The sequence below is a fragment of the Loxodonta africana genome, chromosome 3, assembly GCF_030014295.1.
Source record: "Loxodonta africana isolate mLoxAfr1 chromosome 3, mLoxAfr1.hap2, whole genome shotgun sequence".
Classification (NCBI taxonomy): Eukaryota; Metazoa; Chordata; class Mammalia; order Proboscidea; family Elephantidae; genus Loxodonta; species Loxodonta africana.
In genome coordinates, this window is record NC_087344.1 from 208,725,460 (window position 1) to 208,745,633 (window position 20,174).

The window sequence follows — 20,174 nt, forward strand, 5'->3', positions numbered from 1 at the left end:
CGGTGTCAGTAGGAGAAGGGAAGATAATAAATCTCTTGCTTCTCTGGGTGTTCTCCTTGGATGTTTTCCTCCCAAACTCCTGTGTGGAGTCTTACTGGAGTAGGACTGCCCTGAGTCTTAACCTCTAAGGCCTGTGACTTAGGTGAATCTAGGAGCTGACTGTTTTGGCTCCCTCTATTCCAGGCCCTAAGGGGAAATGCTCTCTTTCTCTCATGTTCTTTTCTTTTGATTTTTAGTTTGTTTTCTAATTGACGGCAAGGCTTTAAGGACTGCCATCACATTATGGGCTGAAGGAAAAAGGAAGAGGAATTGTGTTTCCCTATTGGGCACGATGGAGGAGGAATACTTCTCACAGCTTAAGTCACTGCAGCTGGGGACAACTTATAGGGAATAGGCCCTAAAGTCTTATTGTTTTACAATTTTTGCCTGATTATCCCTTCTCATGAAGTTGTGGGTGTATAATTCTTAGCAGATGTTTTTATAAATGGAGCTACCAGCAGTTTCTGTCTATTCTGTTTGGCAGACATGGTCTGCCTAGGTGTGTATCTCCAGCAGAGTAGATGGGGCCATGTCTAGACTGCATGTATACTTATTTTCATCCAGTAACAGCAGTGTTGGGGAGGGTGGGGCTTGGCTAGACTAGGTTAAGTTAGCAGTAGGATGCGTGGACCCAGGAGCACACTGAATATGCCCTGCACAGTCCCTGCAGCAGCATGCCAACCACAGTCACACCTCCTCAAACGCCACACTTTGGGAACTTTCGATGCAACATGGTCCTGCTTTTAGAGAAAATCTATCCAAATCATTCCTGCAAAGAAGGAAAGAGTTAAGAACAGGAGAATAGTACCTTCTCACTGTTCACTTCTAAGTACTCCTGCTGAGTTTTTTGGTCTTTCTTACTGGATCCCTTATTCTTTGTTGATCTGGGCTCTCCAGTTCCTTAACAGTAATGATAGTTTTATGTGCTACATTCTAGAGGCAAATACCTCTAAGTTTGTTAGCTATTTCTTCAGGAGTCACCTCTGTATCTCTAAACAAGGTACGTTGACTTCTGTTTCTGCCATCGGTCTGAGACATTCCTTATCTGTTCCTGCTATGGTAAGTTAGGGTTTAACTCACTTATATGCCTCCACTTGGCAACAGTCCTCTTGATACGGTTTTATTATTATTTTTAGTTCTTCTACCTTTGTGTTTTAAAATACGGTAATACTTTTATTTCTTTTTCATAAAATGGGGATGTCTTGTTGATTCTCCACTATATATGGTAAATAGTTTGGAGCTGTATTATTTATCTTCAACCTACCTCTGTTGCTTCTACTCCCCTACTTTTGTTCCCTGCCCCTCCTTTTTTTGCATTAAAAAATTCTGGTAAAACACATGTAACATAAAATTTACCATTTTTAAAATGTGCCATTCGATGGCACTAAGTACATTCACAATGTTGCACAATCATCACCGCTATCTAGTTCCAGGAGTTTTTCATCACCTCTAATGGAAGACATGAAGCAGTCGCTCCCCATCTCCCACCTCCTCCCAGCCCTTTGTGACCACAATTCTGCTTTCTGTCTCTATAGATTTGCCTACTCTGGATATTTCATGTGAATGGAATCATATAGTAGGTGGTTTTTATGTCTGTTTTCTTTCACTTAGGATAATGTTCTCAAAGTTCGTCCGTGTTGTAGGATGTTTCAGTACTTCACTCCTTTTTATGGCTGAGTAAGGTTCCATTGCATATATGTATCACACTTTGTATATTCATCCACCTTTCGATGGACATTTAGTTGTTCCCACTTTTTGCCTATTGCAAACAGGTCTGCTATGAACATTCAAGCACAAGTTTTTATTTGAATACTTGTTTTCAATTCTTCTGGGTATACGCCTAGGAGTGGAATTGCTGGGTCATATGCTAATCCTAGGAGCCCTGGTGGCACAAGGGTTAAGCACTCAGTTGCTAACTAAAAGGTTAGCAGTTTGAACTTACCCAGTCGCTCCATGGGAGAGAGATCTGGTGATCTGCTCCAGTAAAGATTACAGTCTAGAAAACTCTACGGGGCAGTTCTACTCTGTCACATGGGGTTGTTATGAGTTGAAACTTGATTCAGTGGCACCTAACATGCTAATTCTGTGTTTAACTTATTAAAGAACAACCAAAGTGTTGCCTGGGCTTTTATTTCTGCATTGTTATGTTCATAGGGTTTATGTTGTTTCCAGTAGCTCTCTTAAGTTTTTGTTTATGCTTCGTTTGTAGGTTGATCCTAAAATCAATCATGAGTTTTCTCATTATTATGACTAAGTAAAATTGTTCAATGCACAGACCATGCTCACTTTAATTCTATTCCCTTTCAGCATTATAAATGTTTTCTCTACTCTTTCTGAAAATAAGTTCTCATCTGTATCCTGAATTATCTCTCTATTTTTTTAATTAACTTTTATTAAGCTTCAAGTGAACATTTACAAATCCAATCAGTCTGTCACATGTAAGTTTACATACATCTTACTCCCTTCTCCCACTTGCTCTCCCCCTAATGAGTCAGCCCTTTCAGTCTCTCGTTTTGTGACAATTTTGCCAGCTTCCCTCTCTCTCTATCTTCCCATCCCCCCTCCAGACAAGAGTTGCCAACACAGTCTCAAGTGTCCACCTGATATAATTAGCTCCCTCTTCATCAGCGTCTCTCTCCCCCCAGCTGACCAGTCCCTTTCATGTCTGATGAGTTGTCTTCGGGGATGGTTCCTGTCCTGTGCCAACAGAAGGTCTGGGGAGCATGACCGCTGGGATTCCTCTAGTCGCAGTCAGACCATTAAGTATGGTCTTTTTATGAGAATTTGGGATCTGCATCCCACTGATTGCCTGCTCCCTCAGGAGTTCTCTGTTGTGCTACCTGACAGGGCAGTCATCGATTGTGGCCGGGCACCAACTAGTTCTTCTGGTCTCAGGATGATGTAGGTCTCTGGTTCATGTGGCCCTTTCTGTCTCTTGGGCTCTTAGTTGTCATGTGACCTTGGTGTTCTTCATTTTCCTTGGCTCCAGGTGGGTTGAGACCAATTGATGCATCTTAGATGGCCGCTTGTTAGCATTTAAGACCTCAGATGCCACATTTCAAAGTGGGATGCAGAATGTTTTCATAATAGAATTATTTTGCCAATTGACTTAGAAATCCCCTCAAACCATGTTCCCCAGACCCCCGCCCCTATTCCGCTGACCTTTGAAGCATTCATTTTATCCCGGAAACTTCTTTGCTTTTAGTCCAGTCCAATTGAGCTGACCTTCCATGTATTGAGTGTTGTCTTTCCCTTCACCCAAAGCAGTTCTTATCTACTGATTAATCAATAAAAAACCCTCTCCCTCCCTCCCTCCCACCCCTCTTCGTAACCACAAAAGTACGTGTTCTTCTCAGTTTTTACTATTTCTCAAGATCTTATAATAGTGGTCTTATACAATATTTGTCCTTTTGCCTCTGACTAATTTCGCTCAGCATAATGCCTTCCAGGTTCCTCCATGTTATGAAATGTTTCACAGATTCGTCACTGTTCTTTATCGATGCATAGTATTCCATTGTGTGAATATACCACAATTTATTTACCCATTCATCCGTTGATGGACACCTTGGTTGCTTCTAACTTTTTGCTATTGTAAACAGAGCTGCAATAAACATGGGTGTGCATATATCTGTTTGTGTGAAGGCTCTTGTATCTCTAGGGTATATTCCGAGGAGTGGGATTTCTGGGTTGTATGGTAGTTCTATTTCTAACTGTTTAAGATAACTCCAGATAGATTTCCAAAGTGGTTGTACCATTTTACATTCCCACCAGCAGTGTATAAGAGTTCCAATCTCTCCACAGCCTCTCCAACATTTATTATTTTGTGTTTTTTGGATTAATGCCAGCCTTGTTGGTGTGAGATGGAATCTCATCGTAGTTTTAATTTGCATTTCTCTAATGGCTAATGATCGGGAGCATTTTCTCATGTATCTGTTGGCTGCCCGAATATCTTCTTTAGTGAAATGTGTGTTCATATCCTTTGTCCACTTCTTGATTGGGTTGTTTGTCTTTTTGTGGTTGAGTTTTGACAGAATCATGTAGATTTTAGAGATGAGGTGCTGGTCTGAGATGTCATAGCTGAAAATTCTTTCCCAGTCTGTAGGTGGTCTTTTTACTCTTTTGGTGAAGTCTTTAGATGAGCATAGGTGTTTGATTTTTAGGAGCTCCCAGTTATCTGGTTTCTCTTCATCATTTTTGGTAATGTTTTGTATTCTGTTTATGCCCTGTATTACGGCTCCTAGGGTTGTCCCTATTTTTTCTTCCATGATCTTTATCGTTTTAGTCTTTATGTTTAGGTCTTTGATCCACTTGGGAGTTAGTTTTTGTGCATGGTGTGAGGTATGGGTCCTGTTTCATTTTTTTGCAAATGGATATCCAGTTATGCCAGCACCATTTGTTAAAAAGACTATCTTTTCCCCAATTAACTGACACTGGTCCTTTGTCAAATATCAGCTGCTCATACGTGGATGGATTTATATCTGGGTTCTCAATTCTGTTCCATTGATCTATGTGCCTGTTGTTGTACCAGTACCAGGCTGTTTTGACTACTGTGGCTGTATAATAGGTTCTGAAATCAGGTAGAGTGAGGCCTCCCACTTTCTTCTTTTTCAGTAATGCTTTGCTTATCCGGGGCTTCTTTCCCTTCCATATGAAATTGGTGATTCGTTTCTCTATCCCCTTAAAATATGACATTGGAATTTGGATCGGAAGTGCGTTATATGTATAGATGGTTTTTGGTAGAATAGACATTTTTACTATGTTAAGTCTTCCTTTCCATGAGCAGGGTATGTTTTTCCACTTAAGTATGTCCTTTTGAATTTCTTGTAGTAGAGCTTTGTAGTTTTCTTTGTATAGGTCTTTTACATCTTTGGTAAGATTTATTCCTAAGTATTTTATCTTCTTGGGGGCTACTGTGAATGGTATTGATTTGGTTATTTCCTCTTCGGTGTTCTTTTTGTTGATGTAGTGGAATCCAAGTGATCTTTGTATGTTTATTTTATAACCTGAGACTCTGCCAAACTCTTCTATTAGTTTCAGTAGTTTTCTGGAGGATTCCTTAGGGTTTTCTGTGTATAAGATCATGTCATCTGCAAATAGTGATAACTTTACTTCCTCCTCGCCAATCCAGATACCCTTTATTTCTTTGTCTAGCCTAATTGCCCTGGCTAGGACTTCAAGTACGATGTTGAATAAGAGCGGTGATAAAGGGCATCCTTGTCTGGTTCCCGTTCTCAAGGGAAATGCTTTCAGGTTCTCTCCATTTAGAGTGATATTGGCTGTTGGCTTTGCATAGATGCCCTTTATTATGTTGAGGAATTTTCCTTCAATTCCTATTTTGGTGAGAGTTTTTATCATAAATGTGTGTTGAACTTTGTCAAATGCCTTTTCTGCATCAATTGATAAGATCATGTGGTTTTTATCTTTTGTTTTATTTATGTGATGGATTACATTAATGGTTTTTCTGATATTAAACCAGCCTTGCATACCTGGTATAAATCCCACTTGATCAGGGTGAATTATTTTTTTGATGTGTTGTTGGATTCTATTGGCTAGAATTTTGTTGAGGATTTTTGCATCTATGTTCATGAGGGATATAGGTCTATAATTTTCTTTTTTTGTAATGTCTTTACCTGGTTTTGGTATCAGGGAGATGGTGGCTTCATAGAATGAGTTGGGTAGTATTCCGTCATTTTCTATGCTTTGGAATACCTTCAGTAGTAGTGGTGTTAACTCTTCTCTGAAAGTTTGGTAGAACTCTGCAGTGAAGCCGTCCGGGCCAGGGCTTTTTTTTGTTGGAAGTTTTTTGATTACCGTTTCAATCTCTTTTTTTGTTATGGGTCTATTTAGTTGTTCTACTTCTGAATGTGTTAGTTTAGGTAGGTAGTGTTTTTCCAAGAATTCATCCATTTCTTCTAGGTTTTCAAATTTGTTAGAGTACAATTTTTCATAGTAATCTGAAATGATTCTTTTAATTTCATTTGGTTCTGTTGTGATGTGGTCCTTCGCGTTTCTTATTCGGGTTATTTGTTTCCTTTCCTGTATTTCTTTAGTCAGTCTAGCCAATGGTTTATCAATTTTGTTAATTTTTTCAGAGAACCAGCTTTTGGCTTTGTTAATTCTTTCAATTGTCTTTCTGTTCTCTAATTCATTTAGTTCAGTTCTAATTTTTATTATTTGTTTTCTTCTGGTGCCTGATGGGTTCTTTTGTTGCTCAGTTTCTATTTCTTCAAGTTGTCGGGACAGTTCTCTGATTTTGTCTCTTTCTTCTTTTTGTATGTGTGCATTTATCGATATAAATTGGCCTCTGAGCACTGCTTTTGCTGTGTCCCAGAGGTTTTGATAGGAAGTATTTTCATTCTCATTGCATTGTATGAATTTCCTTATTCCCTCCTTAATGTCTTCTATAACCCAGTCTTTTTTCAGGAGGGTATTGTTCATTTTCCAAGTATTTGATTTCTTTTCCCTAGTTATTCTGTTATTGATTTCTAGTTTCATTGCCTTGTGGTCTGAGAAGATGCTTTGTAATATTTCGATGTTTTGGATTCTGCAAAGGTTTGTTTTATGACCTAATCTGTGGTCTATTCTAGAGAATGTTCCATGTGCGCTAGAAAAAAAAGTATATTTTGCAGCAGTTGGGTGGAGAGTTCTGTATAAGTCAATGAGGTCAAGTTGGTTGATTGTTGTAAGGAGGTCTTCCGTGTCTCTGTTGAGCTTCTTACTGGATGTCCTGTCCTTCTCCGAAAGTGGTGTGTTCAAGTCTCCTACTATAATTGTGGAGGTGTCTATCTCACTTTTCAATTCTGTGAAAATTTGATTTATGTATCTTGCAGCCCTGTCATTGGGTGCATAAATATTTAATATGGTTATGTCTTCCTGATCAATTGTCCCTTTTATCATTATATCGTGTCCTTCTTTATCCTTTGTGGTGGATTTAAGTCTAAAGTCTATTTTGTCAGAAATTAATATTGCTACTCCTCTTCTTTTTTGCTTATTGTTTGCTTGATATATTTTTTTCCATCCTTTAAGTTTTAGTTTGTTTGTGTCTCTATGTCTAAGGTGTGTCTCTTGTAGGCAGCATATAGATGGATCGTGTTTCTTTATCCAGTCCGTGACTCTCTGTCTCTTTATTGGTGCATTTAGTCCATTTACATTCAGCGTAATTATAGATAAATAGTTTTTAGTGCTGTCATTTTGATGCCTTTTCATGTGTGTTGTTGGCCATTTCATTTTTCCACATACTTTTTTGCGCTGAGACGTTTTTCTTTGTAAATTGTGTGTTCCTCATTTTCATAGTGTTTGACTTTATGTTAGTTGAGTAGTTACGTTTTTCTTGGCTTTTATCTTGAGTTATGGAGTTGATATTCCTTTTTGTGGTTACCTTATTATTTACCCCTATTTTTCTAAGTAAAAACCTAACTTGTATCATTCTATATCGCCTTGTATCACTCTCCATGTGGCAGTTCAATGCCTTTTGTATTTAGTCCCTGTTTTTGATTATTGTGATCTTTTACCTGTTGACTTCCATCATTCCCTATTATGTGTATTATTTTATTTATTTATTTATTTTTTAAATTAATCTTAATTTGTTTGTTTTTGTGATTTCCCTATTTGAGTTGCTATCAGGACGTTCTGTTTTGTGACCTTGTATTGTGCTGATATCTGATATTATTGGTTATCTGACCAAACAATCTCCTTTAGCATTTCTTGTAGCTTTGGTTTGGTTTTTGCAAATTCTCTAAACTTGTGTTTATCTGTAAATATCTTAATTTCGCCTTCATATTTCAGAGAGAGTTTTGCTGGATATATGATCCTTGGCTGGCAGTTTTTCTCCTTCAGTGCTCTGTATATGTCATCCCATTCCCTTCTTGCCTGCATGGTTTCTGCTGAGTAGTCTGAACTTATTCTTATTGATTCTCCCTTGAAGGAAACCTTTCTTTTCTCCCTGGCTGCTTTTAAAATTTTCTCTTTATCTTTGGTTTTGGCAAGTTTGATGATAATATGTCTTGGTGTTTTTCTTTTTGGATCAATCTTAAATGGGGTTCGATGAGCATCTTGGATAGATATCCTTTCGTCTTTCATGATGTCAGGGAAGTTTTGTGTCAGGAGTTCTTCAACTGTTTTCTCTGTGTTTTCTGTCCCCCCTCCCTGTTCTGGGACTCCAATCACCCGCAGGTTATCCTTCTTGATAGAGTCCCACATGATTCTTAGGGTTTCTTCATTTTTTAAAATTCTTTTATCTGATTTTTTTTTCAGCTATGTTGGTGTTGATTCCCTGGTCCTCCAGATGTCCCAGTCTGCATTCTAATTGCTCGAGTCTGCTCCTCTGACTTCCTATTGCGTTGTCTAATTCTGTAATTTTATTGTTAATCTTTTGGATTTCTACATGCTGTCTCTCTATGGATTCTTGCAACTTATTAATTTTTCCACTATGTTCTTGAATAATCTTTTTGAGTTCTTCAACAGTTTTATCAGTGTGTTCCTTGGCTTTTTCTGCAGTTTGCCTTATTTCATTTGTGATGTCTTTAAGCATTCTGTAAATTAGGTTTTTATATTCTGTATCTGATAATTCCAGGATTGTATCTTCATTTGGGAAAGACTTTGATTCTTTTGTTTGGGGGGTTGGAGAAGCTGTCATGGTCTGCTTCTTTATGTGGTTTGTTATGGACTGCTGTCTCCGAGCCATCACTGGGAAACTAGTTTTTCCAGAAAATCCACTAAAAAAAAAAAGCAGTCAGATCCCTATCAGAGGTCTCCCTCTGGCTCAGGCTATTCGGATGTTAATGGAGCCGCCTGGGGAGGGTGGGGGAGGGATCAGAGAGCTAGGAGAGTAGCACCTCAGAATATAGCCAGAGTTGCTTGTCTTACTTGGAATGACTATTATATCTGAGATTTCCGCGGGGCGCGTCTCCTATATGTACTGGCTGTGTGGAGATTGCCTCTGGGGGGTCTGGCCCGCTGGCGTCACGGTCAGATCCTCCGCTGTCAGCCCCAACCCCAAGGTTAAGGCTCCCCTACTGGGACGGTGCACTCCTGACTCCAAAATCAGTTGCTGCCTCCTGGGGACTCCCCGTCCCGCCAGTCCCCTCACGTGCCGCCCCCGCAAACAGGCTGGCCCCCTCCCCCAGGGTCAGCTCAGGAGAGCGGAACAGCTCCCTGTGCCTGCACCGCAACTGCGCCTCCCGGCTGGGATGCCGCTCTCCCCGTTCCAAGAGCAGCCACTGCGTCCCGGGGACTTCTCCCACCGGCTGGGCCGCCACGCCGCCCTCTTGAACCGGCTGGGACCCCCCCCGGGGTCAATTCAGGGGGATGTAGCTGCTCCCCGCGCTCGCGCCACGCCCGATCCTGCCAAAATCCCGGCAGGACGGCTCCCTGGCTGGGACGCTGCTCCCCCTGCTCCAAGACCAGTCACTGCATCCCGGGGACTTCTCCCACCAGCTGCGCCACCACGCCACCCGCGCGAACCGGCTGGGCCCCCTCCCGGAATGAGTTCAGGGGCTAGGGCTGGGCCCCTTGTCTGTGCCGTCTGCCCGCCTGGGCTCTGCCCCAAATCAGGCTCTGAAGGTCACCTGACTGGTATGCTGGCTCCAGGCTCTGAAAACAATCGCTGTCTCCCCGTATTTGTTCGTTCTCCGTCTCTAAATCTGTGTTTATTGTTCAGAGTTCATAGATTGTTATGTATGTGATCGATTCACTTGTTTTTCCGAGTCTTTGTTGCAAGAGAGATCCGCGGTAGCGTCCACCTAGTCCGCCATCTTGGCCTCGCCTCCATCTCTCTATTTTTTGATAGTAATTTTTTCCCTCTTTATTTACTTTGGTCTGTCTCTTTATTTTGGAGAACATTCTCAGATATCTGGAAAATCTTGGAAGTCTATTCATATTTAAGAATGTAATACCACTTGATGGGGTTTTATGTGTAGATGAAGTTTGGCAACTGTCGGACCTTGCCTCATGGTAACTAGGTTGGGGGGATGCTATCACACCACAGTGTATCTAAACAATAGAATGCAAGAGTCTTTTCTCAGGGAGCTTACAATTCTTTTGAGGAAAGAAATTCTCAAATTTTGCCTGCCAATGGACACTGTCTGAATGGAATACCGTGTGTGCATGAAGGAAGATGGGAGGTGACAATGGAATATAGTATGTGTATGAGGAGGGTTGGGAGGTGACATAGGCTCTTCTGTAAAAACTTGCAATTAAGCCTTTCAACTAATGCGCATGCTTTCAGCCTTCTTTGACTCTCGTTGCCGTTGAGTCGATTCCGACTCATAGCTACCCTATAGGACAGGGCAGAACTGTCCCATAGGGTTTCCAAGGAGAGGCTGGTAGACATCTCTAGCCTGTTAAAAACTCTTCTCTAGTTTATTTGTTGCTGTGGACTTATACCTTTATCACATTGCTTTGCTATCATCCTGTGAGGACCCTGGAGGAGAGGAGATAGATACATTTGGGCAGTCTGTTAGATTTGACTGGAAACCCCCCACTCATCTTTCAAATTCTCGTGTGCCAAAGGAACGAATCTAGGAGTAACACCTTTCTGTTAACACTATAGGATGACATATTTACCTCACATTTCTTCATCTGTTGGATGTTCAACAGTTTAATTCAAGGGACAAATATTCTTTGATTGTAGGAGTTTTTCCACCCTGATGGACATATAGGTCATGTAATGAGAATTAACACTTCCAAAAATGTTTCTGAGAGAATACAAATGATAGGATTTTTAATAGGACAAGGGTCTCTGAAACTCTGGAAGACCTACACTATTTACGAAGAATAAAGTCTTTATCCAGCGTATGGAGAGTGATGGAGAATAGAATAGTTATATTTACTTAAAGAAGGACATAACAAATCTTCATTGATTATCTACAGTGTGTCAGGTACAGATATACACATGCCCGATCATTGGGAAGCTCAGCTTCATAACAGAATTTTTTAACAAAGTTCATTTTTTGATTATTTTATATATTTGGCCTCCCATTAATTTCACTGACTTAAACATCTGTAGACATTATTTTAAAGAGAAAGTTAATTTATACTGTTTTATGTTTCCATGACTCTGATGAGCTGGTTGACTTTAGCTCTTGGAGTCAATGTTCTGAAAAATGCTGATGTGCTTTCTACCTGGTGGCACTTAGCGATCCTTGCAGATCAGGAATAGGCTACCTCACTCAGTTTCTCACATAAATGTCAGTTGTAGCTGGGTACCCTCAATTAATAGCTTTTAAGAGCCTCTGCTGCACATGTGAATTTACACATTTATTATTTTACACTTGAAGGGTGGGTTGTTTGCAAGGAAGAATGAACTTTGCTACAATAATGGAAAGAGAGAACAGGAAAAGGTGAAGAAGGAGGGAGAAACACAAAAATGTCTTCCTGCTGCCTGAGTGTAACTCGCTAGAATATGTATAGTTACACACAGAGAGATGCATAGGTTTATCCCTAGTCAGACAATAACCCCTTGCCATCAAGTGGATTCTGACTCATATAGTCTCAATAACGACTCTATAGGACAAAGAAGAACTGCCCCATAGGGTTTCCCAGGAGCCGCTGGTGGATTTGAACTGCAGACCTTTTGGTTAGCAGCTATAGCTCTTAACCACTGTGCCACCAGGGCTCCCCTAGTCAGAAAGCACCAACTACTTGCTGAGTGTGTAATGTGTATTAGACACTGTGCAGAAAACAGGCTGGAGTGGTGAACTACGCTTAATTTCAAGCCTTGCTTACAAAATTTTCTGTGATGAATCCTTTAGACACTTGAATGGACAATCCAAGCCATTTGCAAAAGTAGAGGGAGACTGCCTTCCCAGGCCAGAAAATCAGAAGATTTAAACAAGTCACTCAGTCCCCCTTTTGGACACTGAAATAGGAGATCAGCATGCTTTAAAGAACACCATGGACTGTATTTCCTCATGCAAGTAAACTATACCTGTGTTCCAAGCTGATTTTAAACAAAATAGTAAAAATTCATGTGTGCTATAACGCTGATCAAGGAGCCCTGGTGGTGCAATGGTTAAACGCTCAGCTGCTAACCAAAAGGTTGGCAGTTCGAACCTACCAGCAGCTCTGTGGGAGGAAAGACCTGGTGGTGATCTGCTCCTGTAAAGGTTACAGACTAGAAAACTCTATGGGATGGTTCTATCCTGTCCTATAGGGTCTCTGTGAGTCAGAATTGACTTGATGGCACAGAAGAGCAACAAGAGGTAGATCTAGGCTTTTTGTCTTAATATGTCTGAGGTCTGTTAATACAAGGAGCAGGAAATGGACACACTAAGGTAGCATCCCAGACGCATGTTTCTGACCCTTTTATTATAAGCTCCTGCCGAAATGACTCAAGAAATCAGACGAGCGATGAATGGAGTTTGTACGAAAGTCAACGAGAAGGATGAGTTGAGAAGCAGAGGCTGAATGTACAGTATCCACAGAAGAGAGAGGTGTCCATAATTGTATGAAGTTTATGAGAAGGGAGGCAATAATGTCATTCAAAGTACAGTAAACTTCAGGAAATATTGGCGATTATGAGACAGCTATTTGGTCTCCATCTGAAAATCAACAATTAAAAGGCCTAACAATATCCAATGTGTATGAAGGTGTGGGAAAATGAACACTCTAATAGTCACATGAATGCAAATCGGAGGAAAATTCTGCATTCTTAAACTTAACCTGTTCATATGTTTTGATCTGACGATTATCTTTCTAAGTGTTTTTTTAGAATGTGCTGATATACTTGCACAAAGATGCCCATTTGTGTATTGTCTGAAGTTGGAAAAAGCTAAAATATACCACAATGTCCATCTACTGAGGACATGTTAAGTAGATTATAATGCCCTAAAACTATGGAGTATATGCTGTGGTTAAATGAGTGAAATAAATCTATATATAGACATGAAAATATTAGTAAGAGATATTGTTCAATGAAAAAAGCAAATGGAAGAACTGTATAGAAATACCATGTAACTTTATAAAGAAAAACCAAAAAAACAAACCAAACCCATTGCTGTCAAGTCAATTCCGACTCATAGTGACGCTATAGGACAGAGTAGAGCTGCCCCATAGAGTTTCCAAGAAGCGCCTGGTGGATTTGAACTGCCAACCCTCTGGTTAGCAGTCATAGCACTTAACCACTACGCCACCAGGATTTCCTCCGTAAAGAAAGACTAAGTAAAATGACTACCCATCTCAGCGTAGGCATATGTGTGGGTATGCACATAGAGTCTGTAGGACATGGTTGGGGAGGGGATTGAGGTGAGGAGGACAGTAAAGGAAGACTTCTGTTTGATCTGTAGTGTGCTTTATAGTGAAAGTATTGACGGATTCCGAAGCTTTAAAATAAATACATAACACTTTAAAAGTATATTTTAGGAGAGGAAGAATAGAAGACTTTATACAATTACAAATAACACTAATTATGGTCCATAAAGGAGAATCCATAGACTCGGTGAAAACCCAACTTTGACACACTCATGCTGTTTGTGCAAGGCACAATGTGACCTAGCCAATTGTTTGAGAAACACTTCTCTGGCCTGACATAAAATCATGTAGGATACTGACCCTTTTCCTGACCCCCCAACCTACCAGCACAATAATATCAAGGAGGCATCTAGCACTCACAAGACCCAAGACTTAGAAAGCAGTGTGATAGAATCAGTCAGGTAGCGCGATTGCACTCTGTGACTTACATATGACTTGACTTTCCGGGATGCAAAACTTAGCACTCTGCTTATGATCACCATGATTCTTTCCTGCAGGTATGAACTGTCATTACTCATCCACACGGCCATGTCCTGTGAAAGACAAAAGAGTTATCCTAGAACCATGGTGTTTCCATTTTCCCAAGTCTCCTCCTTCTAGTCTCCAACTTCATTAATTCAGGAGTCTCTATGTTCTCAGACATATTCCTGATTACATCACACCCAACCTACTTTTATGTCCAAAATATGGGTGACAACCACCTAGTATACTGCCTTATTTACTGTAACTATGCCTGGCTTTAATTTAATTTAATTCCACTCAACAAGTACTTACTAATTTTCACTATGACAGTTACTTTGTCACGTATCATAAAAAAAGCTTAGCCTGAGACTGTGATATGATTATCAGAAGCTTCTTCCTCTTTTTCTTTCAAAATACATATGAATTTTTTTTTAAATCACAGAATCTGATTCTCAGCTTTAAAATTGAACTGAAATGTTATCTGATTCTAAAAATTCACCTTACCCTAGAGTTTCCTTTGCAAATTCACTACTCGGAAGTTTTCCTGCTCATGGCTGTAGGACACATTATCAGAGGCAGTTCAGTTAGAATGTTCTTGCTAATTTTGATTCAAATCTGTCTCTCTATAGTTTCTATTTATCTGTTCTACACATTCAGTTGCAGGAACATATTTACAATCTTGGGGAGGGAAGAAGGCTGCATATGGCTCTTGAGCCAACCACTACTAGCAGATGTCTTAAGGGCATCTGTTGGAGTCTATAGTATATATGCCAATGGTTGGCCAGATAATCTCTTTCCTTTGACTTGCTCCCATTCCAGGAAACTCTCCTGTTTCCCCTTCCCTAGGGCAGAAGAGCCTCTCATCTCAGAGGGCTCCTACCCCTTCCAAGACTGAGGCTCCAGCTCTATCTGAGGATCAGGAGAGTTATTAGCGATGGTAAGTAGGGGAACAAAGTGGATAAGTAACCAGCTTCTAAGTTAGAGTGGCTCCTGCACTCATTAGTTTGGACATATTATTGATCCTCTCTCTACTTCCATTTCCTGATCTACAAAATGGCAGCAATAATAATAATTTTCTTATAGGGTTATGTTAAGGGTTAAGTGAGATAGCCCACATATGAACTGTTCAGCTTAGCACCCAACATGCAGTAAATAGAAGCTATTGATAGCAGCATGAAGTGCTTAGAAATAAATGGATGGGGGAGTGGATAATAAAAACCACTTTAAAAAATTATGAGGATAAAATTAGAAAATGCCAAAACTCCAAAAACACCAAACCAAACCTGTTGCTGTTGAGTCGATTTTGACTCATGGTAACCCCATGAATTACAGAGTAGAACTGCTTCATAGGGTTTTCTTGGCTGTGGTTGTTACAGAAGCAGGTTGCCAGGGCTTTATTCCACAGCATCCCTGGGTAGGTTTGGGTTAGCAGTCAATAGCTCACCACTTGCATCATCCAGGGACCTGGCACAAAAAATACCTGGCTCAAATTAGACACAAATTAGTATAACACATAGTAAAACCTGCAAAAGCCAGGACCTACGTAAGGCAGAAACCTGTCAGAGAAGGAAAACTCAAGTATTTTCCACTAATAGAGAGGATAGAAAAGTGGTAAGACTGCACCCTGTCGAAGGTAGAAAACTTGCAAGACCCAGAAACACAAGCAGCCCTGTCGAGTTCCAGATCTCACAGTTTTCACTGAATTCTCTTTTCCTTCACCTTCCTTCTTTTCTTCGTATATGCCAATCCTGCTTCTTTACATGGATATATTTTATGATTTGCATAACTCATGGGCCAGAGTGCTTCCATGGATACTCTAGGTAGGGTAAGTCAATGTGGTTTCCCAGTATTTCCAGGTCTCTAGCCCCTGACAGCATTGTTTTAGGAATGCGAAACTGGCGACTATAAGACATCCAGCGCAGTCTCCTCTCCTTGGCTGGTGCAGTTAAAAGGCAGTGAGGTCTTGGATATGAATGATGAGGTTTTGGACAGTGGTTAGGCCTTCTTCTCATACTGTGGTACCCATGAAGACAGAATGCTCACAGGATTACCAAGTCCCAGACTTGTTGGGGAAGAAGCTTACATGTAGACCCTACTCACAGTATGGTTCATTCTGAAGTGCATTTGAAGGTAGTTTGGGCCAACCTTCCTACTATTCTCTGCTACCCTGAACTGTGTTCACCCTCATATCTCCTCCTAACACTTGCCTTCCCAATTGTTGACTGACACCATGCCCCCAAGATCCGATTCTTAAGGAGAAGTCTCTGTTATCAAATAAAGGGAAGTCACTTTGTTTTGGGGGTAATCTCACTCCTTGGAGAAGTAAAGAAAAATTTTAGCCACCAAATATTTGAAGGAGATGTAAATATGACAAATGAGAAATAATGAAACATAATATAACTTATGTTATATATATTTTAAAACTTTAGATTTATGACATAAAAACAAAATGCTCATTTTCCTTTTATTCACAAGCCAAAAAATTAAGCCCTTTCTCAAACTATCTACTTTACCTTTAAGATCTGTAGTTTATAGAGGTCTTTAGACACTAAAATCAGTAGAGTGTCCTCAAATACGTTTAAAATGTTTTCATATAAAACCTGAAAAATAATATAGCCGCCCAAAATAGTTACAATTAGCCAGTCACACAAATTTGATAAAATTTTACTGAACGTATATTGTTTTGCATCCCGGTGTCCTAAATTCTCCCCATAAACTGAAAACAAGAAAGAAGAGAGGTAGCTATGCTAATGAGCCCTCACCCAGTACCATATGCCAGAAATTGCTTCTCCAGCTTAGGGGGTAAGCGTGTTGCATAGAAGTGCTGAGAAAGAAGAGACTACAATGTTGCTGACCTTACTATAGGACTCTTTCTACTTCCACCTTGCTCTACACCTATTTTCTTTTTTGCAGGACTTGCTAGTAAATTCCACTTATAATATCTAAGAAACATGAAGGCAAAAACAGCAAAGATTACCTGCTGAGAGAAAGTCCTTAGTACGAGGTAGGGAGGGATAACTGTGGTATGGAACAATTCCTCATCATGATAAAAGGAAGAAGCATCTTACCTCCGGGTCCTCCTGGTCATTACTGCAGTTCTTTACTTTTTTTACTTCATTAAGACTTGGCATAGCAATTACCAGTTTAAAGGATGACTCTACTAATGTCAATTGAAATTCAAATTGCAGAAGGGGATCCACAAAGCTGACAAGAAAAGGGTGTAATCATTTAATTGATGAGAAACAAATGTAACTTAACCTTAGGGACTTTTTCTTAGTGATTGAAAACAAACCAATCAGTTGTGGTAGAGTTGACTCTTGACTCATGGAAACCCCACATGCATCTGAGTAGAACTGTGCTCCAGGGAGTTTATAATGGCTGTGACCTTTTGGAAATAGATTGCCAGCCCTTTCTTCTGAGGTGCCTCTGAGTTGATTTGACTCGTCTTCCTTTTTGTTAGTGCCAAATGCTTAGCAGTTTGCACCACCCAGGAACTCATTTTCTTGGTGATAGACAGAGAGAGTAATAGAAAATGATGTTTAGCTTTTGACTTTATATGGTACACGGATTTTAAATATTCTCTTCAAAAGGACAATGGTGTTTTAAACATAAAGGATTTTATGGAAATCAGCATGTATTTATTTCTCCATAGACATACTATTTGCAAAGGGTGGTTACATTCCCAGCCGAGCCCACAAAAGCCACACTAAGCTATCAGGGATTGAAATACATTACTGCCGCTTTTTCTCTAATCCGTGATACTACATTTTTAGCATTTTAGTATCTTTAGTATTAGAAGACATCTTTAAATTGGTGGCAAGAGAGACCTTCCCATCAGCATCTGGGAAGTCAAGTTGTGCCACAGTTGTTGTTCCTTGGCATGTGTGATCTGAATGGGATCTCTTGGTAATAATCAAATCTTCAAATCTCAGAGAGATTGATTTGATTTATTCATGGGCTCTAGTGGATTTTTTAGTGGATTCACCATGAGTTGGAATCAACTGGACAGCAACCAACAACTGCAACAACTGTGGATTGTCCGTAGAATCTGAACAGCTAGCTATCAAAAGCTTCCAGTAGAACTCCAGTGGAAAGTATTTAACTTCTAGGGATACGTGTTTCAGTTAAGGAAAACTGAAAATTAAGTTTTGATGAAATAGGAAATAATGTCTTTCCAAATATGTTGTGATCATATTATCAGTTCTAAAAATGCTAGAATCATCAAGGTCATGAATAAGGATAGGAAAGTAGCACGTTACCCTGAAGCCATGCAAACTGCTCACAGCCAAAGAATCTTCAAACTTTAAAGGTGAAGAAGGCTGAGAGTCAGACTTTGCTTGCGATACTAAGGAAGAAAGTTCCATGTAAATCCATGGGTAAACATGACCAATATTAATATGACACAAAGTAAAATTCAAATGAAAAAGTGTTAAGTGAGATATAGATGATCATTACAAAATAGTCAAAGGCATAGTTAATAAAAAGACATAATATGGACTTTCTCAAACCACAAACAAAAATTGTAAAGTAAATTTATTAGAGGTATAAGGAGAAATAGAAACACCATTGTAGGAGACGATTATAACATTAAATTATCAGTATGTGGTAGGCAATAAATAAATAAAACTACAAATATGGGATCTTTAATTAATAAGTTGGGTAAATACATTGTATTAAATGTGATTAAAAAAGATTATTTTTTAAGTGATCATAGGATGCTGACAAACATTTTATCATATACTCAGGTTTATAAAATTTTCAATAAATATAAAGATCATATGCTTTATTCTCTGATCAGAATGACAAATCTATTTTCAAAATAAGAAAATTCAAAGTACTTAAAATATTTAAGTATGATCCAGAGTTGTTCTCATTTAGAATGAGAGAAAAATAAAGAGCTAACCATTAACTTAAGATTTTAAACAGAACTAAAAGTGTAATCAAAAGAATGACGGACATAAGCAAAATAAATACATTATGAAATGTGGAAAAGATGAAAATAATCAGTATAACAACCCTCACTGGCAGGTTCAAATAAAGATTTAAAAGAGAGGAAGCAGAAATGAAATAATAGTTAAGGAAGGCTACATTAGTGAATAAAAGGAGTAAACTATCAAAGGGATTTAATAAAAAACAAATAATTGATTTATTTTGCTGAAGTATGTAATTATGCATGAATACACAGCATCCATGAATCTTTATATGCCAAACACACTTGTCTAAATATGAAAAGCATCATCTATAATAAATCTGAAAAAAAATAAGACAAAACTATTATCTGGGAGATCTTAAAACACATTTAAGCCCCTTGCCGTTGAGTCAATTCTGAATCATAGCGATCCTATAGGACAGAGTAGAGCTGCCCCATAGGGTTTTCAAGGAGCGGCTGGTGGATTTAAACTGCTGATCTGTTGGTTAGCAGCTGAGCTCTTAACCATTGTGCCACCAGGACTCCAAAACACATTTGGGTAGACCAAATAATAATAACAAAATAAAAATACAAAGTAGGGATCTTAATCTAGAGTCTGGCCTTTCATGAGCCCTGTAAAATAGCATGCAAAATTTTATGTGTGCCTATGTGTGTTTTTCTGGGGGAGAGTGTCCAAAAGTTTTTTCAGATTCCTAAAGGATTATTAAAAGATGTTAAGAAAAACTGATAGAGAACTTTTAACACCAGGCACTAGGGGTTTTACATGCTCTGCACGCATTATTATTTCAGTACATCTTTACAACAATACTAGAAGTACTATTGTTACCCTCAATTTATAAAAGCTGAGGCTTAGAGAAGGTAAATAATTTTATCAAAATCATGAAGCCTGTGAATTATGGAGTGAGTACCTGGTGGGTTTGAACTGACTACGCCACCAGGGTTACCAGGTGCTGGAAACCCTGGTGGTGTAGTTAGTTCGAATCCACCAGGTACTCCTTGGAAACTTTATGGGGCAGTTCTACCCTGTCCTATAGGATGGCTATGAGTCGGAATCGACTCGACAGCAATGGGTTTAAATGTGTTTTAAGATCTCCCAGATAACAGTTTTGTCTTAATTTTTTCATATTTATTACAGATGTTACTTTTCATATTTAGACAAGTGTTGTTTGGCACATAAAGATTCATGCATGCTGTATATTCTATGAGTCGGAATTGACTCGATGGCAATGGGCTTCTTGGTTTATCAGATGCTACGTCTGTCTAACCCCAGAGTCTTCATGCTTAACCACAATTTATCTTTCTATTTAGGAGTATTTTGTAAATTCTAGTTAATTCAATAAGCCAAGGTATATAAGAAAGGTAGTATTGAAAAATTATGGACAAAATTATTGTTGGCTCAATGAAATTACAAAAAACATAAATAATAAATAAGCAAAATGTCAAAAGCAGAAAAATTAATGAGTTTGTAAATTCAAAAAAATTATCAAAGAGTGAA

At 39.2% G+C, this 20,174-nt stretch overlaps 1 protein-coding gene across 1 annotated transcript in view; it reads right to left on the reverse strand.

The window, feature by feature from the left end:
• The window catches only part of MROH9 (maestro heat like repeat family member 9), a 107,207-nt gene that overhangs the window by 75,755 nt on the left and 11,278 nt on the right, over positions 1-20,174 (reverse strand). Inside the window, exons 3-5 of the mRNA XM_010595055.3 lie at positions 16,818-16,953; positions 16,263-16,349; positions 13,716-13,820 (exon numbers count right to left, since the gene is read on the reverse strand). Coding sequence (XP_010593357.2) covers positions 13,716-13,820; positions 16,263-16,349; positions 16,818-16,953 — 328 coding nt within the window. The remainder of the gene's footprint in view (positions 1-13,715; positions 13,821-16,262; positions 16,350-16,817; positions 16,954-20,174) is intronic.